Source organism: Globicephala melas, chromosome 13 (genome assembly GCF_963455315.2).
Source record: "Globicephala melas chromosome 13, mGloMel1.2, whole genome shotgun sequence".
Classification (NCBI taxonomy): Eukaryota; Metazoa; Chordata; class Mammalia; order Artiodactyla; family Delphinidae; genus Globicephala; species Globicephala melas.
Window position 1 is genome coordinate 51110334 of NC_083326.1, and position 26601 is coordinate 51136934.

Consider the following 26601-nt stretch of genomic DNA (forward strand, 5'->3'; position numbering starts at 1 on the left):
GCAGTAATGAAACCTAAAATTGATTGTGGTGATGGATGCAGAACTCTGTAAATATACTAACAGCCACTGAACTGAACACTTTAAATGGGTAAATTGTATGATATGTAAATTACATCTCAATAAAGCTGGGTTATTTTAATCCAAATGTCAGTAAAAATTCAAGCATATTCGAAGACTTAAAAATGAAATTTCAGAAAAAATAAGGTTTAAAATCTGGAGAAAGTTACAATAAAGTTACTTAGAATTAGCTATTCTAGTATATTAACTTGAACTATAAAATATCTTCCAACAGTGTCATAGATATAATTCTCTATACCAAGTCAACTAATTCAGTTATCTATTACAAGTTATCTCAAGGTATTCACTAGAAAGAAGTACTATTTAAAGGTCTACATCCTATGGGTCTTTATTGTCATTCTCTCATGTATCCTCAGTGTCTATTCTCAAATAGCCAGTTTCCCCACATTCTTCAGGGATGTGGCTTTCAATATTTAACAAAAAAAATAACCATATTCAAAACAATTTCCAAATACTATATAGGAAAACTCTGTTGTCATTCTGTGCTTCAACAGACATGTTAACATAGACCTTGGTACACTTACAACTTTACTAAAGTGAAAGGTACGACCATAGGCTTCTCTGTTGCTGAAACAGGCAGCAAGAGGTAGCAAGGTGTGTAAACCGTAGAGGCATTACGAGGATGAGAATATAGGTGGTCCCTGGACAGCTGACCTCGAGGAAATTTGGTCCAGAAGTCAAGAACTGAGAGCTGGTGAGAAAGATCTTGTGAACCACTTAGAGTTATTGGTTTCCATTCCCATCACTCTAACTCCCAGGACCTGCATCAACAAACTCCCAAATCTACCTCCAATTCTGCAGCTTCATCCTGTCAGGACCATATCAAAAGAGGCCTAATTTACCAATCCAGATATAAACAATGAGGTGGTTATACTTCAAGCCAGAACAGAGAGAAAAGAGCTGAAGAGAGTAGGGAGATGTTCAGGGTGTGTAATACCAGTGTAAAAGGGCAGTTTGTCAAAATTTCAGAAATGTTGTGAGCTGTTTAACAGCATGGCAATGGTTAAATTTCCAAGGTAGGAAGTCAGCAAATGCCACAAATTGTTAAACATTTACCAATACATCACAGGCTGACAGTGGATGGGCATCTGAAATTTTCTTAACAAGCTTTAACTTTTATCACTCAAACATAATTATAGCAAATGTCCACCTCTTGTGCCCAAAATCATCAATGTCATTTTCAGAGACAGTGTAGCTGAATAACATTTATTTTTCTTTAGCCAAATTTTCAAGCAGTTAAAAAAATTATATAATATTTTATATTAAAAAATGCACAGAAATAGTAACCTGAACGATATGAAATCAATGTTTTTGTAGGTCAAGACAATCAAACATCAGCAATTTCATATGGTTCAACCTAAGTATACCCATCTGCTAGCTTGAGAAACAGAACATCACCCAGTTAAAATTCATGCATCCCCATCTGCTATCACACTCCCCTCCTTCTTTCCATCCCTCAGAAGTGACTGCTCTCCTGAATTTATCATTCTTACACACATCTCTAAACTTTAGCCACGTCAGCATCCCTAAATACAGTTTACATCTTCCTTATTTACATAGCATTTACATAGAATAACATGTATTCTGCTACTTAAATAATTTGCTCAATATTGTCTGGCTCATCCATGTTGACACATGCAGCTCTAGTTCATTTTCAGTGATGTAGTTTACTATATACGTAAACAATTTACTCTTTTCCTGTTGGACATTTAGTTAGGATTTACTTATTTATTTTTTACTATTATAAAAATATTGCCTATAGCTGCTTTGAGCAGAGTTGAATAGTTGAGACAGAGACCATATGGCCCATAAAGCCTACAACATTTACTACCTGGTCCTCTACAGAAAAAGTTTGGTGACTCCAGGTTTATCCTTTAGGTGATTTAACCATTCCTCTAATTTTCGACATACAGGGTTGTTTTCCTTTTTAATTAAGAAATATAATGAGCATTCTGTCAATGTTTTTCCCTTGGACTCTCAAATGGAATCCTGCATCAAAGTACAGAAAAAAATTTAAGACTTCTGACATATCTTAACCTGCTTAAAGTTTTTCAATTTAGATTCCTATTAACCTACTCCAAATGGTCTTCTACCTTCATAGCAATAAGCATTATTAAAAAATTACTTGAGGGCTTCCCTGGTGGCGCAGTGGTTGAGAGTCCGCCTGCCTATGCAGGGGACACGGGTTCGTGCCCTGGTCCGGGAAGATCTCACATGCCGCGGAGCGGCTGGGCCCATGAGCCATGGCCGCTGAGCCCGCGCGTCCGGAGCCTGTGCTCCGCAACGGGAGAGGCCACAAAAGTGAGAGGTCCGCGTACCGCAAAAAAAAAAAAACAAAAACAAAATTACTTGATAAACCAAAAATGAAATCTGGCTGAAAACTGCATGAGTATCAAGATAATTTCCTTTGGTTTTAATATTTTACAATGTTTGGTATCTAGGAAGGTTAAGTTCTCCCACACCTTTCTAATTCCTTTCTAGAAAGATAATGAATCTCCTACAGCCTATTCCTTCTTGAGGATGAACATTGGAACCAATTTACCAGTTAAAAACACAGGGTTCTTAGAGACTTGCATCTAAATTCTAGCTCTGCTGCTTACTAACTGGGACTTTAGGCAGTTATATAACCTCTCTGGGCACAAGTTTTCTTTCTGCTACAGAGCTGTTCGGAGGGTTAAAAGAAATAACATGTAGGGGACTTCCCTGGTGGTCCAGTGGTAAAGAATCCACCTTCCAATGCAGGGGACGTGGGTTCAATCCCTGGGTTCCCACATACCACAGGGCAGCTAAGCCTGTGCACTGCAACTACTGAGCTCGCACAGCTTCAACTAGAGAGCTTGCATGCCACAAACTACAGAGCCCACGTGCCCTGGAGCCTGCGCGCCACAACTAGAGAAAACCCGCATGCCACAACTAGAGAGAAGTCCGAGCACCGCAACAAAGAGCCCACGCGCCGCAACAAAAGATCCCGCATGCCTCAATGAAAATCCCATGTACTGCAACTAAGACCCGATGCAGCCAAAAAATTAAAAAATAAATAAAATTTTTTTAAAAGGTAAATTACTAAAAAAAAAGAAATAACATGTAAAGGGCTTATTAGCACAGAACCTGGCAGAGTTAGTACCCAAATATTTGTCAAATGGGAGGAACAGTTATTGTCCATTAAAAAAATCCTTTTGGCAATTTCATTAAATCTATAAATTAATCAGAAAAACTGGGCACAGAATAAGCATTAAGTACATATTAGTTGACATACTGCCAGTAAAGAAGTTACTTAAAAATTCACCAAGATAATTGCACTAAACCTATAAATTGGAGAGAATTTCTATCTTTACACTGGTCAGTCTTCCCACACTGGAATATGGTACTATTTTTTATTTTATGGCTCAGGAATTTTTAAAAAGCTAGAACTGATTTTTGCCACTGTTCCAGAAGCACTCAAAGAGGAGAAAATTACAAAGTTCTAGGAAACATGGAAAATCTTTACTCTCCTTGCAGATTCACAATGCATATTATCATTTAAAGACAAAGCAGAGTATGGCTCTACTTGAGAGGCATATGAATCACCATAATTTCTGTAGTTCACCAAATCTAAGACATCAATTTTTGGATGCACTTGTTATTGTATGTACTACTAACAAAGAAAAAAGCTTGATGATTTAAGTTTGATACCAAATCTAAATTTATACCATTTAAGATGCATCTCAATTTCAGAGATATTAAAATATATTTTAAAAATCCATCTTAGAATAGGTGAAATTGTTAGAATTCAAATAGTGGGATAAGATATCCCTCACTATAGTAACAAAATACACAAAATACTTCGGAATAATCTTACCAAAATATGTTAAGTATGGTCAATCATCATTAATCATTCTGTACTGGGGAAGTCATTTCCTTGCTAAAATTTATTTGTAACTCCAAAATCAGTACTATTGGTGCTTCCATGGTCATGCATGGACCATGCATGCTTTAGAGCAGCAAAAAAATGTTACCTGATGTGCCACCTGGTTGTTCTAGGCTGAGGCTGAATAAAGTGACAGTGCCTTTTGTTTCAGGTCTCATATGGTAGACAAACATCCTTCATGGTCAATTTAGTGCCACAGTTTTTTGGTACTTTTGTGCTTTTGGGTGGTGAGTTTGTTGTTTAAAATGGCCCCCAAGCATAGTGCTATCTAGTATCCATAAAGCAAGAAGGCTGTGATGTGGCGTTTGGAAAAAATACATGTCTTAGAAAAACTCTGTTCAGGCATACATTACAGTGCTGTTGATTGTGAATTCAATGTAAATGAAACAATAGGTACTAAATAAGGTGTTTTTAAACAGAAAACACACATAAAACGAGGTTATGCATTGATGAGCTGATGAAAATGCCATGACCAGAGACTCATACACAGAGAACCTGTGTTCCTCCTAGGAGCAATGGTTCACTATTCACTAATTCAGGGTTCACAGCAACTTTATAGAACCTAACTATCATCAATAACAAGAATCTACTGCATTTGACATCTAGTGCTTTTGCTATTATTCTTTTGTAAACTGAATCTCATATTATATACTGAGCTTACTCAAAATATAGGAAATACACAGAACTTTAAAACTGGTTCAGATAAATGGAATACTACCATGTTCCTGCAGAGAAAACAGTAATACTGCAAAATTTCTCTTCCTTCTCAAAAGTATACCTCTTATTTTGTGGATTCACAAGAATTTTCACATTAAATAAAGACCAATATCAGATATATTCTTTTGTTGTTTTAATTGGAATGTCTCTAGAAATGTCTGCTGTTGGTTTAAGATAGAAAATTCTTCCTTAACATGATGAGGAAAGTCCATTTTAGGTTTTCAGGAATGAGTGTTGTGTTATTAAATGTTATTCTGATATCTATTATAGAAGATTGTGTGTATTTTGACTGCTGAACATAATACATTTCAAAATACTAAGCCATCCTTGCTTAACCAACCTACTTATAGTAGATTAAAACATGTTGTGAAATACAATTTCTCTATTATTTCACTTACAGTTTTCTGTTTAAACTCACAATAAATTTCTTTAAACAAATTTCACAAATAAAATCTTAAGCTTTAAAAGATATCAGACTGGGAATTCCCTGGCGGCCCAGTGGTTAGGACTTCGTGCTTTCACTGCTGAGGGCCTGGGTTCGATCCCAGGGTTGGGGAACTAAGATTCCACAAGCTGAGTGGCACAGCCAGAAACAAAAACAAAAACAACCCAAAAAACATAAAAACAGAAGGCATTACTACTGCTTCTTATAAAAACACACACCTGGTGAAGCCTCCCCTGCAAAACCAGAGGGAACAAGACAATAAGGAAAGTTCTGCTGTCCAACTGGCCAGCTTCACTGCAAACCCAATTACTTCAAACAGGAAGAGACGTGGCCCTACATCTGGACATGAAGGCGATGCCTACTTTGCTATCCAGCAAGAAGAAAACATCTCTTTTCCCAAGGGCAGCCCAGCCAATCAGAAACTGTAGTCACCCAAGCAATGAGAAGCCTCTTCCTGCAAAGGACTCTGCTTATTATTGCCCCTCCCAAGGTCCCCACCCACACGCAAAGCAAGCTCCCCTTCCTGGTTCTCTGGATTTGCCTATGGCCTGTCATAGTTTGTATATGCCAAATTGCAATTCTTCTGGCTATTCTCAAATAAATTCCCTTTTGCTGATAAAATGACTGCCTATTATTAAAGCTGACAAACTCAATCTAGTACCCACTAGGGTTTAGCCTTACATTTAAACAGTGTTACTAGACTGGTTTCACACTACAAACTTCTAGACGTTAAAATTCACAAAGTAAGACACAGTCAGGGGACTCCCCTGGCGGTCCAGTGGTTAGGACTCTGAGCCCCCACTGCAGAGGGCACAGGTTCCACCCGTTGTCTGAGAACTAAGACCCCGAGGCACGCTTAAAAATCCTTTGTTATTGGCATTCGACTTAAAATCAACATGAGCCTCCACTGCTTTTAAAACAGACAAGATAATACAAAGTATTCCTTATCAGAGTATTCACAATTTGCAATTACGTATCAATGTATATCTAACTCTGTTTCCCTTTTAGCCTATAAGCTCCAGGAGGGCAGGAGTCAACTTACATTTGTTTACTCACTACTTGTGCTTTTCTGTTTGTCCCCTTCAAATCTCTCCACCTTGATGCATCACTGTGTTCCCTTGCCTTCTGCTTGCATTCAATTAATAGGAGCACCAACAAAGGATGGAAAAGAATGAGATACACATATACACGTACCACACACAAATGCTCTTGCCATCTCAATTACATTAACTTCCCTACAAGGCCTAAACTTCCTTTTTTGAAAACAGTCTTTGCAGAACATTCCCTTCTCATTAAACAAACAAACCCCCATACATGATTAAATGAAAACACAGATCTAGTTCAATCCTCAGTTAGGTTAGCTTCCTTAGTATATAAACAATAGTAAGCTTTGTAAGAAACTATATACTGAGAAGTATTTTTCACTAAATCTAACCAATTAAAACAATTTTTAAAAAATCCTTATTAATGATCAGAAAGAATCCAGTTTTTGGCAAAGAAGTAGGTCTTCTTCCTTTTGTTCTTAAAGGACTACTTGTAAAAAGTATTTGGTTAAGAATCCGCCTGCCAATGCAGGTGGCACAGGTTTGAGCCCTGGTCCAGGAAGATCCCACATGCCGCGGAGCAACTAAGCCCGTGCGCCACAACTACTGAGCCTGCGCTCTGGAGTCCGCGAGCCACAACTACTGAAGCCCACGCACCCTAGAGCCCGTGCTCTGCAACAAGAGGAGCCACTGCAACGATAAGACCATGCACCACATGAAGAGAAGCCCCCACTCGCCACAACTAGAGAAAGCCTGCGTGCAGCAACGAAGACCCAATGCAGCCAAAAATAAAATTAACCCCCCCCAAAAAAACTATATTCTATTAAGAACCTATTAAAAAAGTAAAACAGGGACTTCCCTGGTGGTCCAGTGGTTAAGATGCCTCAATTCAAATGCAGGGGGCATGGGTTTAATCCCTAGTGAGGGAACTAGGATCCCACCTGCCCTGCAGTGTGGCCCAAAAGAAGTAAAATAAAACCAAAAAACCATTAACAATGACAACAAAGGCAATGACTTCTTAATTTAGAAGATGATCATCACCTTTTACTAAGAACCTAAGTCTCCATGGAATAAAACTCAGGAAAGGAGAATCAATTTTAGACCTAATTCCATAGGTCTTTAGTTTCTGAGGTACCAAAAAGACCTTATTTCACCTGTAGGAAGGTTCCACAGAATGGAGTCAAGGTAAAACAATAAAACGCATAGTGGGAGGGAGGGACACGCAAGAGGGAAGAGATATTGGAACGTATGTATATGTATAACTGATACACTTTGTTATAAAGCAGAAACTAACACACCATTGTAAAGCAATTATATTCCAATAAAGATGTTAAAAAAAACAAAACGCATAGTCAGTGCATGTGAAATAAAAAGGTGTATATTCTACAAATATTCATAAAAGAAATATTTTAGTTCAAAAAATTAAAAGCCTGATCTAAGATTGGAATTATTCTGAGACTGCCTAGTAGTAACGCTTAGCTCTTATTGTGTTTGTATCATGAATATATATATGAACTATTAAAACTTAATATGATATAGTCAATAGACAACTCTGTCCTACATTTATGTTTATTAAAAACTGCCACAAACAAACAAAGCCTGTACAAAAAGCACCCGGGGCATCGATCACTTTAAAATCATAATCTTGAGAGACACAATTTGCTTAGGCACCATCTTCTAACTTAGCCACGTAGTCTTCCTCTGCCACGTCTTCCTCTTCGTCTGTTATAAACAAACAAAACCTGTACAAAAAATATCCCATAGTACCTATCACTTTGAAACAGTAATCTTGAGAGACAATATCGCTTAGGACCCCCTCTTCCTCTGCCCTGGCCATGTCCTCTTCCTCTTCCTTGCCTGCCATAAACAACAAAACCTGTACAGAAAATATCCCATAATACCTACTACTTTGAAATAGTAGTCTTGAGAGATATTATCGCCTAGGACCCCCTCTTCCTCTTCCTCGGCCACGTCCTCTTCCTCTTCCTCGGCCTCGGCCTCTTCCTGCAACTGAGGGAAGAGAGAAACAAAGTAAAGGAAATTCTCTTCTGTGCTGATGTTACCTGGCCACCACAAACAGCACCTACAGTAAAGAAAAGTTTAATTCAGCTTCTCTCAAATGTAACCTCAGTCACCCTTTCCCGACAGTTTATCATACAGAACCAAGAATTGATGGCCTACTAATACCTAAATATTTGTTTCATTTGACTTTATTTACTGAGAAATTCATCAAGTTTTAAAATATTTTTTCTTTGTATCGTGCCTCAAATTCACCACAAAATAAAATACAAATGATTTGAACCTCACACAAGATGAAAAAGATATAATACTAACGGAACAGAACACAAACACTATGCACCAGATGTTTCTGTTACTGTATAGAATCCAAGTTAGTTAATTCATGCCAAGAAAACTTAAAATACATTACATCAAGTAACAACTTCATGACTTTTCAGAATCTTAAGTCATCTGATCCAATCATAACCTAGTACTTTAATCCAGTAACAATATCCTTGTTACCTGGTCATCCTAGCTGTGAACTTTTCATTTTCAGACATCTATGAATATTTTAAAAATCTTGACATTTCTACCAATTGTTCCTAGTCTTACCATTCAAAGCAACAGAGTAAGTCTAGCACTTCTCTTAAAACAAGGCAGATTAACCACACTTATCTCCAATTCCCTCTGAAGTACTATTCATGATAGAAAAGGAATAAAAATGGCAAATATCCATAAGGGGGGAAAAACAAATGCTGAAAAAACACAGTGGTTGAAAGATTTCAACAATTTTTTAAGTCAGAAAATAGACTGAAACCTACAAATGTTTAGTAAAGGAAGAATAACTTCTAAAAGACCTAGGACCTTGGAAGCCAGGGGTGAGATGATGAGGCAGGGGGCTGAAAACATGGGGGGGGGGAAGTTGACAATCCTTATGCAGAGCAGTAGATTGGCTAGTCCTCTTCCCCACCTTGCAAAGCTAATGATTATTTCCCTGACAGGTAGGTAGGAGAGAAAAGATAAAATTAACCCAAAGACCTTGAAGCAGAAAGGCTTCGGATTTGAAAACACCTACAAAGTGGATGGCAGCAAAAGTCACAGAGCTGGAGGGAAGGAACAGGGGGATCAAGTCAGTGTTTTTCAAGCTATGTGTTACAACCTGAATTTTTTTTTTTTTTTAAAACTGAAAGAGAATACGATAGGAAGCTTAAGGGCATCTGCATGTATTAAGACTAAATTCTTCCTGAAGCTTTTGTTTCATTTATATGTATGAATAGGTCATGATGCAAAGTACAATATATTTCTTAGTGTGAGTGGAAGGAAAAGCCTCAAAATCATTGTTTAGTATCAGCCCCTTTCTCCTGCCCTTCTCCTATAATGCTGGCTGCCAGACATATATCTCCCACAGTAGGTGACTAGAATCTTTTTCTGAGAAAACCAGCTCCAGAAAAGACTTCCAGATCCTGAAATTTTAGGTCTCCTCAGTGGGGAAGCCAACTTACTTTGAACCCACCCTCTAAGGAGTCCAGCCTCCATTCCCAGAAGTTCTCTTTTCAGAGTCCTTCTTAAACAGATGGCCAAAATGCAAGATACTATAGTAAAACCTTCAACATAAAGACCAAACTAAGAGATCAAATAAAAAGAGAAACCAGAGAAAACAACACCAAGTACAGAATAAAAGACAAAGAGAGAGGAAAAATAAAAGAAAAGACTCAGAAGGAATCAGTCAGAAGATCCAATTATTAAGAATTCCTGGAAGAAAGAACAGAACAAGCAAAACAGAAGAAATTTATCATTACACAAGTAAATTTCTTAGCTCTAAATGGCAAGAATATCCATACTGAAAGGGTCCACCAAGTACCCAGAACAACAGTGGACAAAATGCTAAGTCATTAAAAAATTTCAGAATATCAGGAATAATGAGTCAATCTCTGGGCTTCGCTAGTGGCGCAGTGGTTAAGAACCCACCTGCCAATGCAGGAAACACGAGTTCGATCCCTGGTCCAGGAAGATCCCACAGCCCTCGGAGCAACTAAGCCTGTGTGCCACAACTACTGAGCCTGTGCTCTAGAGCCCGTGAGCCACAACTACTGAGCCCGCATGCTACAACTACTGAAGCCTGCACGCCTAGAGGCCGTGCTCCACAACAAGAGAAAACACTGCAATGAGAAGCCCACACACCACAATGAAGAGCAGCTCCCGCTCACAGCAACTAGAGAAAGCCCGCAAACAGCAACAAATACCCAGTGCAGCCAAAAATAAATAAATAAATATAAATAAATAAATTTATTTAAAAAAATAAGACTCAATCTCCGAATTTTCCAAAGTGTGCAGGGATTAGGGGACCAGGCCATGCACAAAGGGACAGGAAGTAAGAACATCAGTCTTTTGAATAGCAATACCAGGAACTGTAAGAAACACTATATGTACTCATGGCAAGTAGAGGCAATTAAAACAAACCAACCAACCCGTGTTGTTTGCAAATATAAACATATTTTGAATAGCAGATTAGGGCATAAATACGCCAGACACAAAAATGTTTATAATCCTTCAAACTTACCAGCTTCCCTTTTCTTAGACTTCACCTTTGGTTCAACATCCACGAGAAGTGTATCCAGAGGTAAGCTGTCTGGCAGAATAAAATATCGAATGTTATTTCCTCGAATACTCAGTGTTTCCAGCTGTACAGGTTCTCTGTTCTTCAGGGTCATTTTCACAGCTTTAAGATGTGTATTCATGCTGACATCTACACCTGGAGGGAAAAAAGAGGACAGTTATTAGCATAATAAGGAAGGCAACCAATTAATCTATCAAGCCACTGTTAGTACGATGTTATAGAAGAGTATTATCTGTTCTACAACTGGTAATTATGTCTGTATAAATCAGAAATCTTTCCTTCACTAGATTTTTCCTTAGCTTGTTGTTTACTAATCTTCTGTACTCTTCTTTCCCAAAATTAATAGACTTTTGATACATTCCATCTTGTTGGGGAACTTGATACAACGAGGGAGAGGGGGAAAAAAACCAAAAGATTTATGATCTCTTTCTATGTTCCAGGAACTGCATGCTAAGGCATTTCAGTTTAATCCTCAATGTCCTTATGGTAGATAGTATGATTATCCCTATTGTGAGGACTAAAATATATATTCAGGATATAAGAAACTTGAAACAGTGGTTGTCACTGGGGGAGGGTATTGGATTTTTACTCGATTTTGCTCCCCCAATTTACTAAATTTTCCTCCTGGGACATCATTTATTAAGTGCCTACTGTATGTGAGGCAAACCTTACATTATATTACTTTTGTGAGTGTCTTCCATCACTAGATTTTGAATTCCTAAAAAGCAGGAAGAGGGCTTCCCTGGTGGCGCAGTGGTTCAGAGTCTGCCTGCCAATGCAGGGGACACAGGTTCGTGCCCCGGTCCGGGAAGATCCCACATGCCGTGGAGCAGCTAGGCCCGTGAGCCATGGCCGCTAAGCCTGTGTGTCCGGAGCCCGTGCTCCGCGACGGGAGAGGCCACAGCAGTGAGAGGCCCGCGTACGGCAAAAAAAAAAAAGAACACTCTGCTTCCTCTACAACATGCAACACAGAGCTCAGAAAAGAGCAGACTAAATCACTGTGTAAAATCACGGAATTTTAACAGGACAGAAATTACATTTCCTCAGATATGATCAGACTGTATCAAAACCTTAAACTATACAGATTTCCTTTCATAGCAATTGGTGTTGCAAAGTTTTGGTGGACTCACAAATATTATCAGTTTAATACTATATATTTCTCGTTTACTCAGATGCTGGATCTACATGTTAAAAAATTATTTATAAATTTACAATTTAAATATTTCAGAGAGTAGAATGGTACCACATGCTAAGATAGCATTTTCTTTCATCAATTCTTTTAAAAATTTGCCCTTTTTGGGGGCAGCAGCTACTATTAGTGAAGAATCACAGTGGCTTTAAATATAAAACTACATATCATACATACAATATCATTAAAGAGTTAGACACCTAAGAAAAAAGACAAATATAATACTCTAATATGTTATGCTTAGATAAAATTATGGTTCAACACCCCCTTCCCATTTCCCACATATTTTTTACCCAGGATAATCAGACATGGAAACTCCATCCTCTATCTTCAAGGACTTTACAATCTAACAGGGGACACAAAATTCTGATACAAGTAATATGTGTTTTGTAAGATGCAACATTCCAGGGGACACGTACAGGCAAAAGTAGAAAAGGCATAAAGCAGGAAAACAGTGGTCACACATAGGATAACCTGGGGAATCCAGTCTGGTCTTAGCATAAGAATTTAAGGTGAGGCTTAAATAAGAAGATCAGTGAAATAATCCAGACAAAAGGAATGAGATTTGTACTATATAAAACATTCATTAACCAAAGAATTCTGGCCTGTAGGTGAAAGAGATAGGAAATAAAAAGTGTTACAAACGCAGTCCAACCTCCATACCTGTGATTGTTCCATGGACCTGTGTTCCATTCTTTAATTCAATGGTTACAGTTTCGTGACTCAATTTCATCAAAAATCTATAAAGACAATAGGAATAAAATGATAAATTTTCACTTTTAACACTTCAAAAACATGTTTATTATTATTATTAAGCCAAAGGGTGAAATTTCTAGATGCTGAAAACCTACTATGGATGCTATCTGCACCAATTCCTGTTAATAGCTTGCATAACCATTTCAGCTTTCCCTGAATGATACCCTTAACATTTATGAAAGAGCACAGTAACAGAAATTGTCACTTGGACATTTCTGATTCTCTAAGCCATTATACAGCTTAACCTCTGATCCATGCATATAGATCCTGAAGTCACTGTAAGCCACAAAACTGAAATCAAGAAATTACATGGATAAAAGTGCTCAAAAAACACAAGCTTCCAATTATAAGACAGTAAGTATTGGAGATGTAATGTACAACATGATGGCTATAGTTAATACTGCTGTATGGTATATTTGAAAACTGCTAAGAGACTAGATCCTTAAAGTTCTCATGAGAAAAAAAGCCATTTTTTTCTTTTCTTTTGTATACATATGAGATGATGGATGTTAACAAACTTACTGTGGTAATCATTTCACAGCTTATGTAAGTCATTATCCTGTACACCTTAACCTTACAGTGTTGTATGTCAATTATATCTCAATGAAACTGAAAAAAATGATACATTATAATTGGTATTAAAAGATTATACTCTTATTGTATATGTATAAATAAGGTAAAAGTCTCCTTTTCTAACCCTCCTCCAGGCATGTGGGGATATTCTAGACCATTTTATATGCAAACATAAGCATTTACATAAAATTTACTTTTACAGAAACTGGGCCATACTATAATGGCTTCTGTAACTTTTAGTTCTCATTTAGCATTTAGAGACATTTATGCAAACCCCCACCAAATTCATTTATGCAAATCCTCACCAACACTAACTGTCACCAATCTTGTTTTGGTCAATTTGATAGGGGAAAAAAGGCAATTTGCTTTTCCCTATCACTTGTTGAATAATTCTTCATGAATACAGGAAATCTGTATTTCTTCTGTTATTTTCCTATTCACATTATTCACAACTCCAATTAGGTCGAATTCTTCTTTTATTTTCTATCAGTTTGCCACAGCAATTCAAGTTCATGGTTTTCTTTAGCCCTACAATTTTTTTTCATTTTTATGTTGTTAAATTTATGAATCCTTCTTGGGTATGTAATTTGTTTAGAAAGATGATTCCCATCCCAAGATTATAAAAAGTCTCTTATTTTCTTCTACTGTTACATTTAGAGTTTTAATCCACCTAGAATTCATCTCTTTTCTGTGCAATGTGAGGTAGGAAGTGGCCTTTATGATTTTCCCAAGTTGGATAGCCAGGTGCTTCAATAACATTTACTGAATAGTCATCCATTCCCCACTTCATCTATTCTTCTGTTCTCCAACTTTTTATTATGAAATATTGCAGAGGAAGCTGAAGGGTTCACACACTATGAAAATGTTACCATTTGTGTGTGCCCCTCCCCCCCCACTTACACTGTCACCACATTATCTGAAAGTAAACTGCAGTCACTTCAGCATGCATTTTCTCATGAGGACATTCTACCACATAACCATAACACCACAATCACATCTAGAAAAATGAACAATAATCCTACAGTATGATCTAATATACAACTCATATTCAAAATTTCTGGTCTATAGTATGTACTTTGTATACCCGATCACACTAAATGTTAAGATTACCTACTTTCTCCCCAACTAGTCTATCCTTGAGGTTAAGAATCATGAACTTTATATCTAATCCTGGATTGTAACAGGCACTGAATAAGTTGGCTAAAATGTTTCAATGATTAAAGGGAAATCAGGCTTAAAATACAACTTTTGAAGTGGTACAGACAGCCATCAAAAAAGGGGAAATTACTTGGTCTTGCATAAGACAAGTCCCAAACTTGTTCTCATACAAAGAAAAAACTGTGTGTTGAATCCCTTCCCTTTCCATATTTGCTGTCAAGAAAAAAAGTCTCTCTTAATGAATTGGTAATGCTTTATTTCACCAGATAAGAATTCTTTAACTTAGCTCAAATTTAATATAACTATATTAGCCTAGAATTTTCACCGAATGGTTTCTTCCCATTATCAATTTAAAATTTGTTTTTACTTTAATTGTCCCATCCAGTAATAACTTCTACTTTTATAAAACTTCTTTCAAATCATTTTTAGAAACAGGCAGGATTCAAGTAAAAATAAAATACTTTATTAATCAAGCAGTCTACCATACGGAAATAAAAGGAAAACCAGAAAGTAAGAAAACCTCTGAAACAATCAAAATACATTTTATCAAGTCCAAGAATATTTCTTTGATAAATAGTATTTATCATTATATATTATATGGTAGCCACTGTGCTTGGTAATGATTAAAAATGAGTAAGACTAGGCCCCCAAGGAGCTCAAACTCTCTAAGGAAGAACAGACACATGAAAGATTTTTTTTTTAAGTAATTACGTAAATTTAAATCACAACGGAGATATGCACAGGTTCTTACCATGAATATAATGTAGCATGGGTAGGAAGGAGTCAGATCTTAGTGGACTTCTAGTAAGTCTGAAAAGTTGGAAATATGCAGCAAAGAGAGACTAGAGCAAAGATATAGTAAGAAACAGCACAAGGTACACAGAAATTATAGGTATTACTGATAGAATACTAAGTCCAAGAAAATGAGTAGGGAAGAGATTCCTTTCATGGAATGCCCAAGCTCTGTTAAAGAATTCCCCTAGGAGAACTACTGAAGGCTTTTCATCAATGGAGTGGAGTGCCACATCGGAAGACAAATTAGGTGGCTAGAGCAATAGATAGATTAAAGTAATCAAGACACAGGAACTACAAATAGGTCAATGAAACAGAACAGAGTCCAGAAGTTCACTATCCAGGCAGCAGTTTGGGTTTCACAGGTGTATACATTTTTCAAAATTGGGAAATGCACACTGAATTTCACTGTTATGAGATATTTACTTTAAGAAGTGAGATTAAAGAACACGGGTGGGAAGAAAAGGGAGGCTGAACAGCTTAGTGGTGTCGACTGGAGTGGCAAGGAAGGTGTACTGAGGGTAGGAGAAATAAACACAGTTATCCGAGCCAAGGAACCAAGCAAATTCAAATTATTTTCTGATGAATCCTTCACTACCTGAATTCTTTCTGCTTACTGTAACTTAAGATATTCAGATAATACTCAAATATTCAGATAAAATGGTATCATTCAGTATAGCACTGAAATGGTATCCGAACTCACACTATTAACTTCAAAAATCAAAGAGAACGGGATAGTGAAAGATACTTAGAGATATTCAGATAAGCACACATATGTCCATTACAGTAACTTAACTTAAGATATTCAGATAATACTGTAACTTAAAATATTCAGATAATACTCAGATATTCAGATAAAATGGTATCTCCTTCAGTATAGCACTGAAATGCTATCCAAACTCACACTATTAAATTCAAAAATCAAAGAGAATGGGATAGTGAAAGATACTTATATTAGGTAGGTAAATTTGCCAAAACCTAGCAACTTATCAGATTATCAGGATTATCAAGAGGAAGAAGTCAAAGACGACTCCCAGGTTTTTGGTTAGGGAGACAGTATAACAGTGTCACCAACTGAGATAAAGAAATAACAAAGTCAACCAAAACCGCAAACCAGTTAGACAAACACCCATTTTTCCTGGCGTAAAACACATTCTCCAGTTATTAGAAATTTTATTTCTATAGTGTAAGACACAGAATAGGATTCAGTACAGCCATTAAAATTTATAGGAAAATTCCGTCACAACACAGACTATCTTTAAATGAGACAAACTGATTCCAAAGAGTATGACATAAAACTTAACTACGGATTCAGACTGGCAGGTATTGAGAAATTGAAAAAATAAACTTTAAATTCTGAGATGTCTCCCCCCAAAGTTATACTTCAAATAAAAATGGACAAAGTCTTCCAGTTATAAGATAAATATTAGGGATGTAATGTACAACATGATAAATATAATTAACACTGCTGTATGTTATATATGAAAGTTAAGAGAGTAAATCTTGAGTCCGCATCACAAGAAAAAAATTTTTGTCTATTTCTTTTATTTTGTACCTATATGAGACGATGGATGCTCACTAAACTTATTGTGTTAATCACTTCGTGATGTATGTAAATCAAATAATTATGCTGTATACCTTAAAGTTATACAGTGTCGTACGCCAATTACATCTCAATAAAACTGTAAGAAAAAAATGGACAAAAAGTTAACCTTAAATGCCCTCTCTACAAACTCCACCCTGAATATAACAATAAGGATTTTATATGATATTTCAAACATACTAGAAACTATCTACTTGTCTACCTTCACCACAAAACATAAAGCTCCAACAAGGCAGGGACTCTGTGTCGAAAAAAAAAATGCATACATTATGAGAGCACAGTGTAACAGGTGCCCAATAACACTGACAATCCTAGTTTGTGACTGCCGGCTGGGTTATTAGAAACCTCTGCTTCTATGCTGCAAGCTCTCAGCCTCCAGGAAAAACACCAAACCCCAATCTATTTGCAAGTAGTTTAGAATGAATTACTCCAATCAGTAAACAAGTTTTCAGTAGGCTCAGCTAACCGGCCAAATTTAAACACAGAAATGAACCAGAAGAAATCTCGATTATCTGTGTAATCAGTCAAAATATACAGAAAATAGATTCTGTCCCACGTTGGGAGACTTTTTTTTCCTAAAGCAAAGTCCTATTTTAAGGGGAAATGTAGGTTGAATAACGTTAAGTCTAGTAAGTAACAACAAGGGGGGGAAAAGAAGTGATAGGATAAACTTACGGAATCTAAAGTCCATCCCTGATTTGAAACATTTCGGAATTAGGTTTCATTATTTCCAGATAAACTCCTACAGCTTCTAAGTACTCTTTTAAGTGTGATGGTAGTTTCATCGCGAAAAACGCATTTAACTTAAACTACTTACGCAGTAGTATTTTTATGTCTCCCACATTCTCAGGGAGCGTGGACCTAGTTATATTTGCCGGCTCCTGAGGCTGAGACGAGCCAGAAACGCAACCCAGACTAGAGCACAAGTTCTACTCAAAATGAAAGTCGGTAAGTCACCGGGAGTAGCTTGTAAGCCTGGCGCTGCACCTCTACGGCCTCGAAGACTCTGGGTGGGAAAACCTGGCCCGGGCTTTACCTCCACTTCTTGGAAAATACGGGGGATCCCCGCGCGACCCAGTCTGAAGCCCAAGTCCGAGCGGCCGCGGCGGCGCGGCCAAGATGGGACGGGAGCGGCGGGCGCCGGAGGCCGTTAGCAGGCCGCGCGCACACGCGGCTTTCGCGCCTCCAGCCTCTGGGGCAGCCCAGCCTCCCGCTCCTGGCCCACACCGTTCAGACTGTCCCCTCACAGTCCCTCACCCCGCCTGGTCACTTCCTCACCTCACGAGCTTCATCCTAGCGGCGCCGTCACCGTTTCGGTCGGATAGCGAACAAAACCCAACAACTGAGCGCCGACCGGCTACGAATATGAATGGCCGGAAACACTTACTCCCAGGGTTCCGACGTAAAGAGCGCGCGTACCGGTTCTGACGCACGGCGGAAACGCCGAGACCACCCTTGAGCTCTCCCTTCCGGCCGTGAGAAGCGCCACTGCGGCCCCTGGCGGCTGGAGGTGTGCCTTGCAACTGCTGAGGGGGTTTGCTTTAGGAGGAAACTTCCGGTAAGAGGGAAATTTGAGGAGATTAAATCCCATTAGCCGGCATGGCAGGGCTCCGTGTATTCAGCAGCACGAAATTTACTCAATGAAAGGAAGTTCTGGGAGAAGTCCAGAGGATTATGCTAACTCTGCTCCAACACCAGGAACCTCAACATTACTTAACGTGCCTGAAAAAAATCACACAATTTTTTTTTATGTCAACTTTTTTTTTTTTTTTTTTTTTTTTGCGGTCCTCGGGCCTCTCACTGTTGTGGCCTCTCCCGTTGCGGGGCAACAGGCTCCGGACGCGCAGGCTCAGCGGCCATAGCTCACGGGCGCAGCCGCTCCGCGGCATGTGGGATCTTCCTGGACCGGGGCACGAACCCGTGTGCCCTGCATCGGCAGGCGGACTCTCAACCACTGCGCCACCAGGGAAGCCCTATGTCAACTTTTTAAAAATTTAATTTTATTTATTTTTGGCTTCGTTGGGTCTCTGCTGCTGCGCGCGGGCTTTCTCTAGTTGTGGCGAGCGGGGGCTACTCTTCGTTGTGGTGCGCGGGCTTCTCATTGCGGTGGCTTCTCTTGTTGTGGAGCACGGGCTCTAGGCGCGCGGGCTTCAGTAGTTGTGGCACACAGGCTTAGTTGCTCCGCAGCATGTGGGACCTTCCCAGACCAGGGCTCGAACCCGTGTCCCCTGCATTGGCAGGCAGATTCTTAACCACTGCGCCTCCAGAGAAGTCCAGAAAAATCACACAATTTAACTGATTATTTTCACTTTAAATTCTGGTCACAAACCTCAGAAGGGTTCCCCACAGTGCCCAGAGATCCAGAGATCATGTTATGCTTCTCTAATGGATACTTTCTCCTTTAGCCTAGGTGATCTCCAAAACTACGGCTTTAATTTGTATCTCCAGCTTGGACTTCATCCCTGGTCATTAGAATTCTTGAATGTTGTGAGGCAATTCTCATCAAACATTAATGTGCATAGGACTCAACTGGAGGAAATATTAGAATGAAAATTCTGATTCCATTGGTATGGGGTCTGAAATTCTGCACTTCTAACAAGCTTTCAGTTGATGAAGATGCTCCTATTCCATGGATCTCAATTTGAGTAGCAAGACTGTAATGGACATATGTGTGCTGCCTTCTCAACATCTATCCCCCTGTCTTCCGAACAGTTCCTAATAATCTCCTGGTGATCCAATGTGGACCAAATTGCTATAATTTTTCTTTGTTTTTATTTTCTAGCTTGAAAATTTTTTAGGATTTTTATTCTCTCATAGTATAAAACTGTCAAGAGTCCTGAAATAAAGTCATCAAGAATGGAGCAACAACAGAAAAGCCATTATTTGCTGCTAGCAGGAGGGTCAGTCTGAAAGTGAGACTACTCTGTCTTCTTGGAGTTAGCTGAGGTTTTATATATTACAGGCATTTAGATTGGTCATAAGAAAGAAAAGGAACAAGGAAATGAGAATGCAACATGTGGGGCAATACAACCATTCCATCAGTAGTTTTTAGAAGTAGATGTGTTAATGATAAGCATGCGCAAAAAAGTACGTTCTGCAATTTGGAGTGAGCAAGGAAAGCAAACATTTTAAACAAATCCAGATTACATTCACAATTTTAAGTTTGGCAAAAGAATTTACAAGTAGGGGCTTATGTTTCTTGTGTAGGGTTCTGAAAAAGAACTTCACAAATTTACAGAACCATAACGTTCAGCACCAAGATGCATCATTTAGGCCACAGCATTTGTTTTTAGCATGTGCACATGGCAGAAGATTAACCAATCACAGCTCTCCCCCCCGGGGACTTTCTCAAGAGCTCTCGGGAATGGAAGCCTCTATTTTTACTAGGATAAATTCGCTGTCAGCTTATATGATCTTTGAAAGCTCAGTCAAGCAAGATAATTTATTCACTGGATCATGATTATTTTTTAGTAAACAACAAATCAAATGACCCAACTCTGAAGTGTATAATACAGTATTGTAAAAGCAAACTATTTTATATTTTCACAGCATGCTTAAACACCTGATTGTATTTAGTTTTAGAAAAGAAAACCTAGAACAAATTGCAGACAGGAATTATACATCAAATATGAATTCCTTATGTATCAAAAATAAATACATATGATTTCATATGGTGCGACATTTGTAAAGATTCCAACGCTCCTGATTGTGGCCAATACTAGTGGAATAGATTACTCAGGAGCAGAGAGGCCCTCGGACTTCCCTGGTGGTCCAGTGGTTAAGACTCCATGCTCCCAATGCAGGGGGCCCAGGTACCATCCCTGGTCAGGGAACTAGATCTCGCATGCAGCAGCTAAAATATCCCGCATGCTGTAACTAAGACCAGACGCAGCCAAATAAATAAATACTAAAAAAAAAAAAAAAAAAGGGCTTCCCTGGTGGCGCAGTGGTTGAGAATCTGCCTGCTAATGCAGGGGACACGGGTTCGAGCCCTGGTCTGGGAGGATCCCACATGCCGCGGAGCAACTGGGCCCGTGAGCCACAACTACTGAGCCTGCGCGTCTGGGGCCTGTGCTCCACAAAAAGAGAGGCCGTGATAGAGGCCCGCGCGCCGCTATGAAGAGTGGCCCCCACTTGCCACAACTAGAGAAAGCTCTCGCACAGAAACGAAGACACAACACAGCAAAAATTAATTAATTAATTAACTCCTACCCCCAACATCTTTAAAAAAAAAGCAGAGGCCCATTTTTTGGAAATGGAAACTTGTAAATATGGTTTGTGTATATGTGTATGCCAGAATTTGAGTTACTACAGATAAAGTGGTTTACACACAAAGAGAAATCCCACCAACTGTCTGACAATCTGAAGGTGAAGGCAAATATAGGTCAGATATTCTATCAACAGTAGATAACCAGCTTTAATCACGTTGGCAGTCTACTCCTGAGTTTTTCCCCAATTTAAGCCGTTTGGTATATGCCATTAAAGTATATTGCTGACCCCTGAACAACTCTGGCGTTAGGGGCACAGAGACTCTGCTCAGTGGAAAATCCATGCATAACTTACAGTCGCCCCTCCATATCCCCAGTTCCACATCCTCCGATTCAACCAACCAGTTGATGATGATTGTTTAGTACTCTAGTACTTACTACTGGGAAAAAAAAAATCCCCGTATAACTGGACTTGTTTAAACTTGTGTTGAACAAGGGACAAATGAAAGTATCAGGCACTGGGGATGGGCGGGGGGGAAGACAGGTTTTTGCCATAACACAAGGTATGGTGATGTGACCAATGGCTTCACCCACCAATACTTCTCATTTTGGTTTTTAAACCACAGAACCTCCCCAAACTAAACTGACAGGCAGCTCAATAAAGTTTTGTGGAAGATGTATTCTCATAAAAACATCAGGCTTCACAAACTTAGAGCACATTTTGGCTGGACTTGGCTTCAAAAAAGGAGGGCCGGAAGTGGAGAACCTCTCTTCAGATTCTCAAGGGCAAGAGCACCCATTTGCCCATCCTCACAGTTCTGCAAATAAGGAAAGAGTAGCACAGAGGGCGTGTTCAAAAGCAGGGTAGAACCAAGAATCCTAGTGCGAGAACCCTGGATTCTATCATTGGAGGTCTCTAAGAGTCAAAGCTTTGAACACCCGCCATGACTAAACGTGGTGGAACTTTCTACAATTTCTTGTCGACTCTCGTGCTCTGATGCCCAGGGAGGAAAGTGTGCAAGGAGACGCTGAAGCCCTGCATTTTGGGGAGGCGCTGGAGTGCAGTGCCGGGAAAAAGAGAGAAGGGTCAATCGTCCACCCTTTCCTTTACATTGGCCCCTGTCGAGGATTAGAGGTATCTGAACTGAAAGTCGCAGAGAGCAGTACCTGCAACCAACAGAAGAACCGGTGGCGACGGATTTTCAAGACAAACCACCACCGCTGGGGGCGTACGTGGCTTTACTCCAAGAGACGAGCGGGTAAAGGGAAGAGTCTGCCGCTAGCTGGAGAGGCGCCCACCCGCGGTGCGCGCACGCGAGGCCTCCCACCGCGCCTGCGCTGCGGTCCGACGCTGGCTCGTCTTTCCCCGACGCCCAGCAGTCCGGGCCGGGGTGAAAAACTGCGTGACACGCAACGAGCGTGGCGGCCATCTTCATCTTCTGGGCACGTCAGCTGAGCCGGTTCAGGCAGAAAAGGAGCGTTGCGCAAGCGCGCCCAAGACGGTCCCAGGTAACTCCCATCTGACGGGCGAGGCGTAGCCGTCGTCGCCGGAAGTTTGGTGTTGCTGCGCCGCGGGAGAGGCGGTGGTGGCGGCAGAAGCAGCTGAGTGTCTCCCGATACCCGGATGTGAGGCGGTCTGCTGGCTCTCGTCGGACCCTTGGCCCGGAGCGAGGAAGGTACGGTAGCGTCCCGACCGCCCCGCCGCCTGCTGTCGCGTCGCCAGCGTCCTCGCCTCCCTGTTGCCAGCCCCTCCGGAGAGCCGGACGCTTCTCCCCCTTCCTGTCCGCCCCTCTGTGTCGTGCTGCCTCGCACGCCCTTCCTACTCCTCGGGTCCCGGCTCCTGGCGCCCCTGGGAGGGAGTGGGCGGCTCGGAGGCGCGGTCGCCTGAGGCAGGTAACCAACCTGCGCGGCTCGGCTGCCCAGTCGCCGCATCACCTGCCGCGGCCCGCTGGGTGGTCAGCGGTAGTAAGGGGCCGTGGCCGAGGACGGGGTCAGGCCGGGGCTCCCCAGGCGGCCGCGCGGGCTTCCGGAGACCCCGAGGTGGCGTGCAGCCTTTTGCGGCGGACGGGGAGGTGTCGGCGCCGGCCCGCAGGTTGCCCTGCCTTGTCCCCACCCCCGGCGTCTTTCCTTCCGTGCGTCTCCCCCGAACCCGCCGTTCCAGCCCTGGCGGAGCTGCGGTCCTGCGGCTCGCTCCCCTGCCCGTCGCCCCCCGCTGACCCTGCGTGAACCCTGAGGCCTCTGCAGTCTGCTGGGCGGGATGTGAGGATCCTGGCCTCACGGCCCTTAGACTGGGAGGGGAGCGGTGGCCCGGGTCCAAGGTCATAGTGTGGTTCTGGTTGGACAGGACTGTCTGGGCGCAGGGAGGGCTGCTCTGGAGTAGAAATTGGGTGTGTTGAGGGGCATAGTGAAGTTTGTAGAGATAGATGCGAGCAGAAGGGAATTGGGTCCTCGATTTTGATCACTATTCTTAAGATTGTTTTATAACGGGGGTTTGTTTTTCTCGGGCAGAATGGGAGAGATAGCAACTCCAAAAATTGGAGAACATTGCCACTCCCACACCCTTAACCTCCCCCTCCCTCATCCCCAAATGTTTTGTTTTGAAAACCCGCACGGACGGTATTTTCCAGGAGTGGGGGCGGGGGAGGAGGAAGGAGTTATATCCTTGAGGTTTTAGAAGTACTGTGCATCTTGTTTTCGGGTAGCCTTCGGTAGCTGAAAAGGGATTCTTTTAGCAGGAAGTAGTTGCAGCACACAATATTTGAATAGTATTATCAAACGATGTTTCAGTAAATAGCCTTAACAGAAACCCGTAAAAGAATGCTACTTAGTGGAAGAGTGGGATGTCGGTGTGCTTTGTTTTTTCCTCACCTAAACGTTATTTAAAAAAAAAAAAAGGTAAAACACAATTTCAATTTCAAACATTTTGGATGCCGTGAATTATGTTATATTCAGCCTCTTCTGATTAAGTCCTTAGTTTCTGCTTTACACAAGGCATCAATACCAATGGAACTTTTTTAATTTGAAAAACTTTAAAAAATCTCACCGTGGAATTAGAAATGAGAGTGGGATAAAAAGTGCTTAATTTGGAATCTGCAAATTCAGACCTAGAGCATGTGCAGAAATGAGAAAGCTGTAACAGACACTTCCCCCTTTTGGGCAGAATGCAGTGTATGCCCCTTAGGTCAGATGTGTGTCTTTGGAAGTACCCTTCTTAGAACAAAACCTCCCTTATGTTATGAGCTTCTGCCCACCTTACTAATTCCCGGGTAAAGAAAATATGCTGTCATTTCTCGTTGATTAGTATTATAATTCTGTAGTTAAAAAGTAGTTTTTTTTTAACATCAGACCCAAACAAGATTTTGTGCTAGGCCTTTAAACCAGTAAATTATGCTTCCAGAAGAACTGAAAAAGGACCCTAATTAATGGATGTCATTAACCTCTTTTGCTGGATGGCCCTTTTTAGCCTGGTAATTCATCACAGCACAAAGCTGACTGTAATTATTCTAATAATGAAGGAGACTAGCATTGCACAATGGATTTTTTTAATAGTTAAATATTTTTTCGTGAGTTTTGTTAGCAGATTTATGTTACATGTTGAGTAATTTGAATAACCTCAGCTGAAGGTGATCAGAAGTTTAGATGGTAGGTAGAAACCAACTCCAGTAAAATTGTTACCATACATAATTCAATTAAGGGCTCTGTTAACCCCTCTGAAGCTCAGCCTTCAGTGTTTTTCTGTGCATCCCTTTTTGTTGGCACAGCGAAAGTTCTTTGGCTCTATTTCTGCATACTGTGGTTACTTTTGACAATAACATCATTCTGTTTACTTGACCATCCTGTCTTTTTTGAGGGAGCTACATCTTAAGCTTAACTTCATTTTAGTACACCTGAAGAAATCAAGATTTATGTCATCTGCGCTCTTCAGCTTACTTTAAAGATTTATGGCTTCATATGTGAGACTCATGAGAGATAAAACTCAGAATATAAATTAAAAATGGGGTTTTAAGTATTACTTTAATTTTTATTTAATTAATTTATTTATTTTTGGCCTCACCTCGCAGCTTGCAGGATCTTAGTTGCCCTACCTGGGATGGAACCCTGGCCTCGGCAGTGAAAGGGTGGAGTCTTAACCACTGGACTGCCAGGGAATTCCCTTAAGTATTACTTTAATATAGTGGCCTCAGACTTTTTGGTCAGGATCCCTTTACATTCTTAAAATTATGTAGGACTCCAAATAGCTTTTGTTTTATGTGGGTTATATCTATTCACAGTTATTGTATTTGAAATTAACAAGTATATTTATTAATTCATTGAAAAATAAATAATAAACTAATTGCAGGTTAATATAAATAACTTTTTAAATGAAAAACTATTTTCCAAAACAAAAAAAATTAGTGAAAGAATGGCAACTGTTTTACATTTTTGTAAATCTCTTTAATGTTTGGCCTAATAGAAGACAGCTGGATTCTCTTATCAGCTTCAGCATTCAATCTTTATATGTTGTTCTGGTTGAAGCATATGAAGAAAATCTAGCTTCACACCAGTGTGTTGGGAGGAGTACTTTAATAACATTTTCAGATAATTGTGATACTCTTCTTTGACTCTACAACAAAACTCAACAAGTGGTAATTGCCTTTTTTTTTTAAATAAAGGTTTTTTTTTTTTCTCTTGATATTTATTTATTTTGGCTGCACCAGGTCTTAGTTGTAGCACGTGGGATCTTCCTTGCAGCGTACCCGATCCTTTTTTAGTTGCATGTGGGCTCTTAGTTGTGGCATGCATGTGGGATCTAGTTCCCTGACCAGGGATTGAACCTGGGCCCCCCGCATTTGGGATCACTGAGTCTTACCCACTGGACCACCAGGGAAGTCCCAACAAGTGGTAATTTCTTAAAGATTAGTTGCAATGTGGAATCTGAAACTGTATCTATATACTTTTCACACAATGTTGCATTAAATTTCATTGGTCTGTTTGTGCTTTGAATTGATCTTTTACCTGTGTATGATTTTGATCCCATGAACCCCCTGAATGGGTCTCTGGAATCCCCATGGTCCCTGTACCACACTTTGAGAACTGCTGCTTTAATGTAAATAATTTAATAGTTTAGAATTAATGTAATTATTGAAGCTGAAAGGGATAAAGGTAATATGGAAATAGAGTTGATAATTAGTTAAGTGAAATGAGTAACTAAGGTAAATATTTTTTTCATGTTTTTTTTCATCAAAAATATTATATCAGTAAATTAATAAATGCTTATGATGTGCCAGGAACTGTTCTAAGGACTTTATATGAGGAAATATTTCTATTGTATCATCTTTAGTGATGGTTAAGAGAAAGGCAAGTATAATTTAACTTATTTTTTTCCCCTACAGATAGTACAGTCTTTCTTCTTTTTTTTTTTTTTTTTTTTGCGGTACACGGGCCTCTCACTGTTGTGGCCTCTCCTCTGTTGCGGAGCACAGGCTCCGGATGCGCAGGCTCAGCGGCCATGGCTCATGGGCCCAGCCGCTCCGCGGC

The 26601-nt window shown here is 40.1% G+C and overlaps 2 protein-coding genes across 8 annotated transcripts in view; one reads left to right on the plus strand and one right to left on the minus strand.

Moving 5' to 3' along the window:
* Positions 1 to 1268: 1268 nt before the first annotated feature.
* SNRPD1 (small nuclear ribonucleoprotein D1 polypeptide) lies at positions 1269 to 22387 on the minus strand. 5 transcript variants are annotated; one of them, XM_060310996.2, is made up of 5 exons: positions 22252 to 22387; positions 12658 to 12734; positions 10749 to 10940; positions 8096 to 8200; positions 1269 to 7932 (listed from the first exon to the last, which is right to left on the minus strand). In XM_060310996.2, exons 2-4 carry the CDS (start codon positions 12725 to 12727, stop codon positions 8124 to 8126), a joined length of 339 nt encoding a protein of 112 aa, XP_060166979.1. In that variant the 5' UTR covers positions 12728 to 12734; positions 22252 to 22387; the 3' UTR covers positions 1269 to 7932; positions 8096 to 8123. The 5 variants fall into 5 exon arrangements, with proteins under 5 accessions (XP_060166979.1, XP_030698454.1, XP_030698452.1 ...); XM_030842594.3 differs by lacking the exon at positions 22252 to 22387 and adding an exon at positions 18155 to 18284 and having other exon boundaries at positions 1269 to 7912; XM_030842592.2 differs by lacking the exon at positions 22252 to 22387 and adding an exon at positions 18155 to 18284.
* The window catches only part of ESCO1 (establishment of sister chromatid cohesion N-acetyltransferase 1), a 72503-nt gene continuing 68277 nt past the window's right edge, over positions 22376 to 26601 (plus strand). For 2 of the 3 annotated variants that reach the window (XM_060310995.2, XM_060310994.2), the window contains exon 1: positions 22436 to 22760. The gene's annotated coding sequence lies outside the window, so the exon portion shown is untranslated. Of the gene's footprint in view, positions 22761 to 26601 lie in introns of all 3 variants that reach the window. The other variant, XR_009566489.2, reaches the window with a different exon arrangement.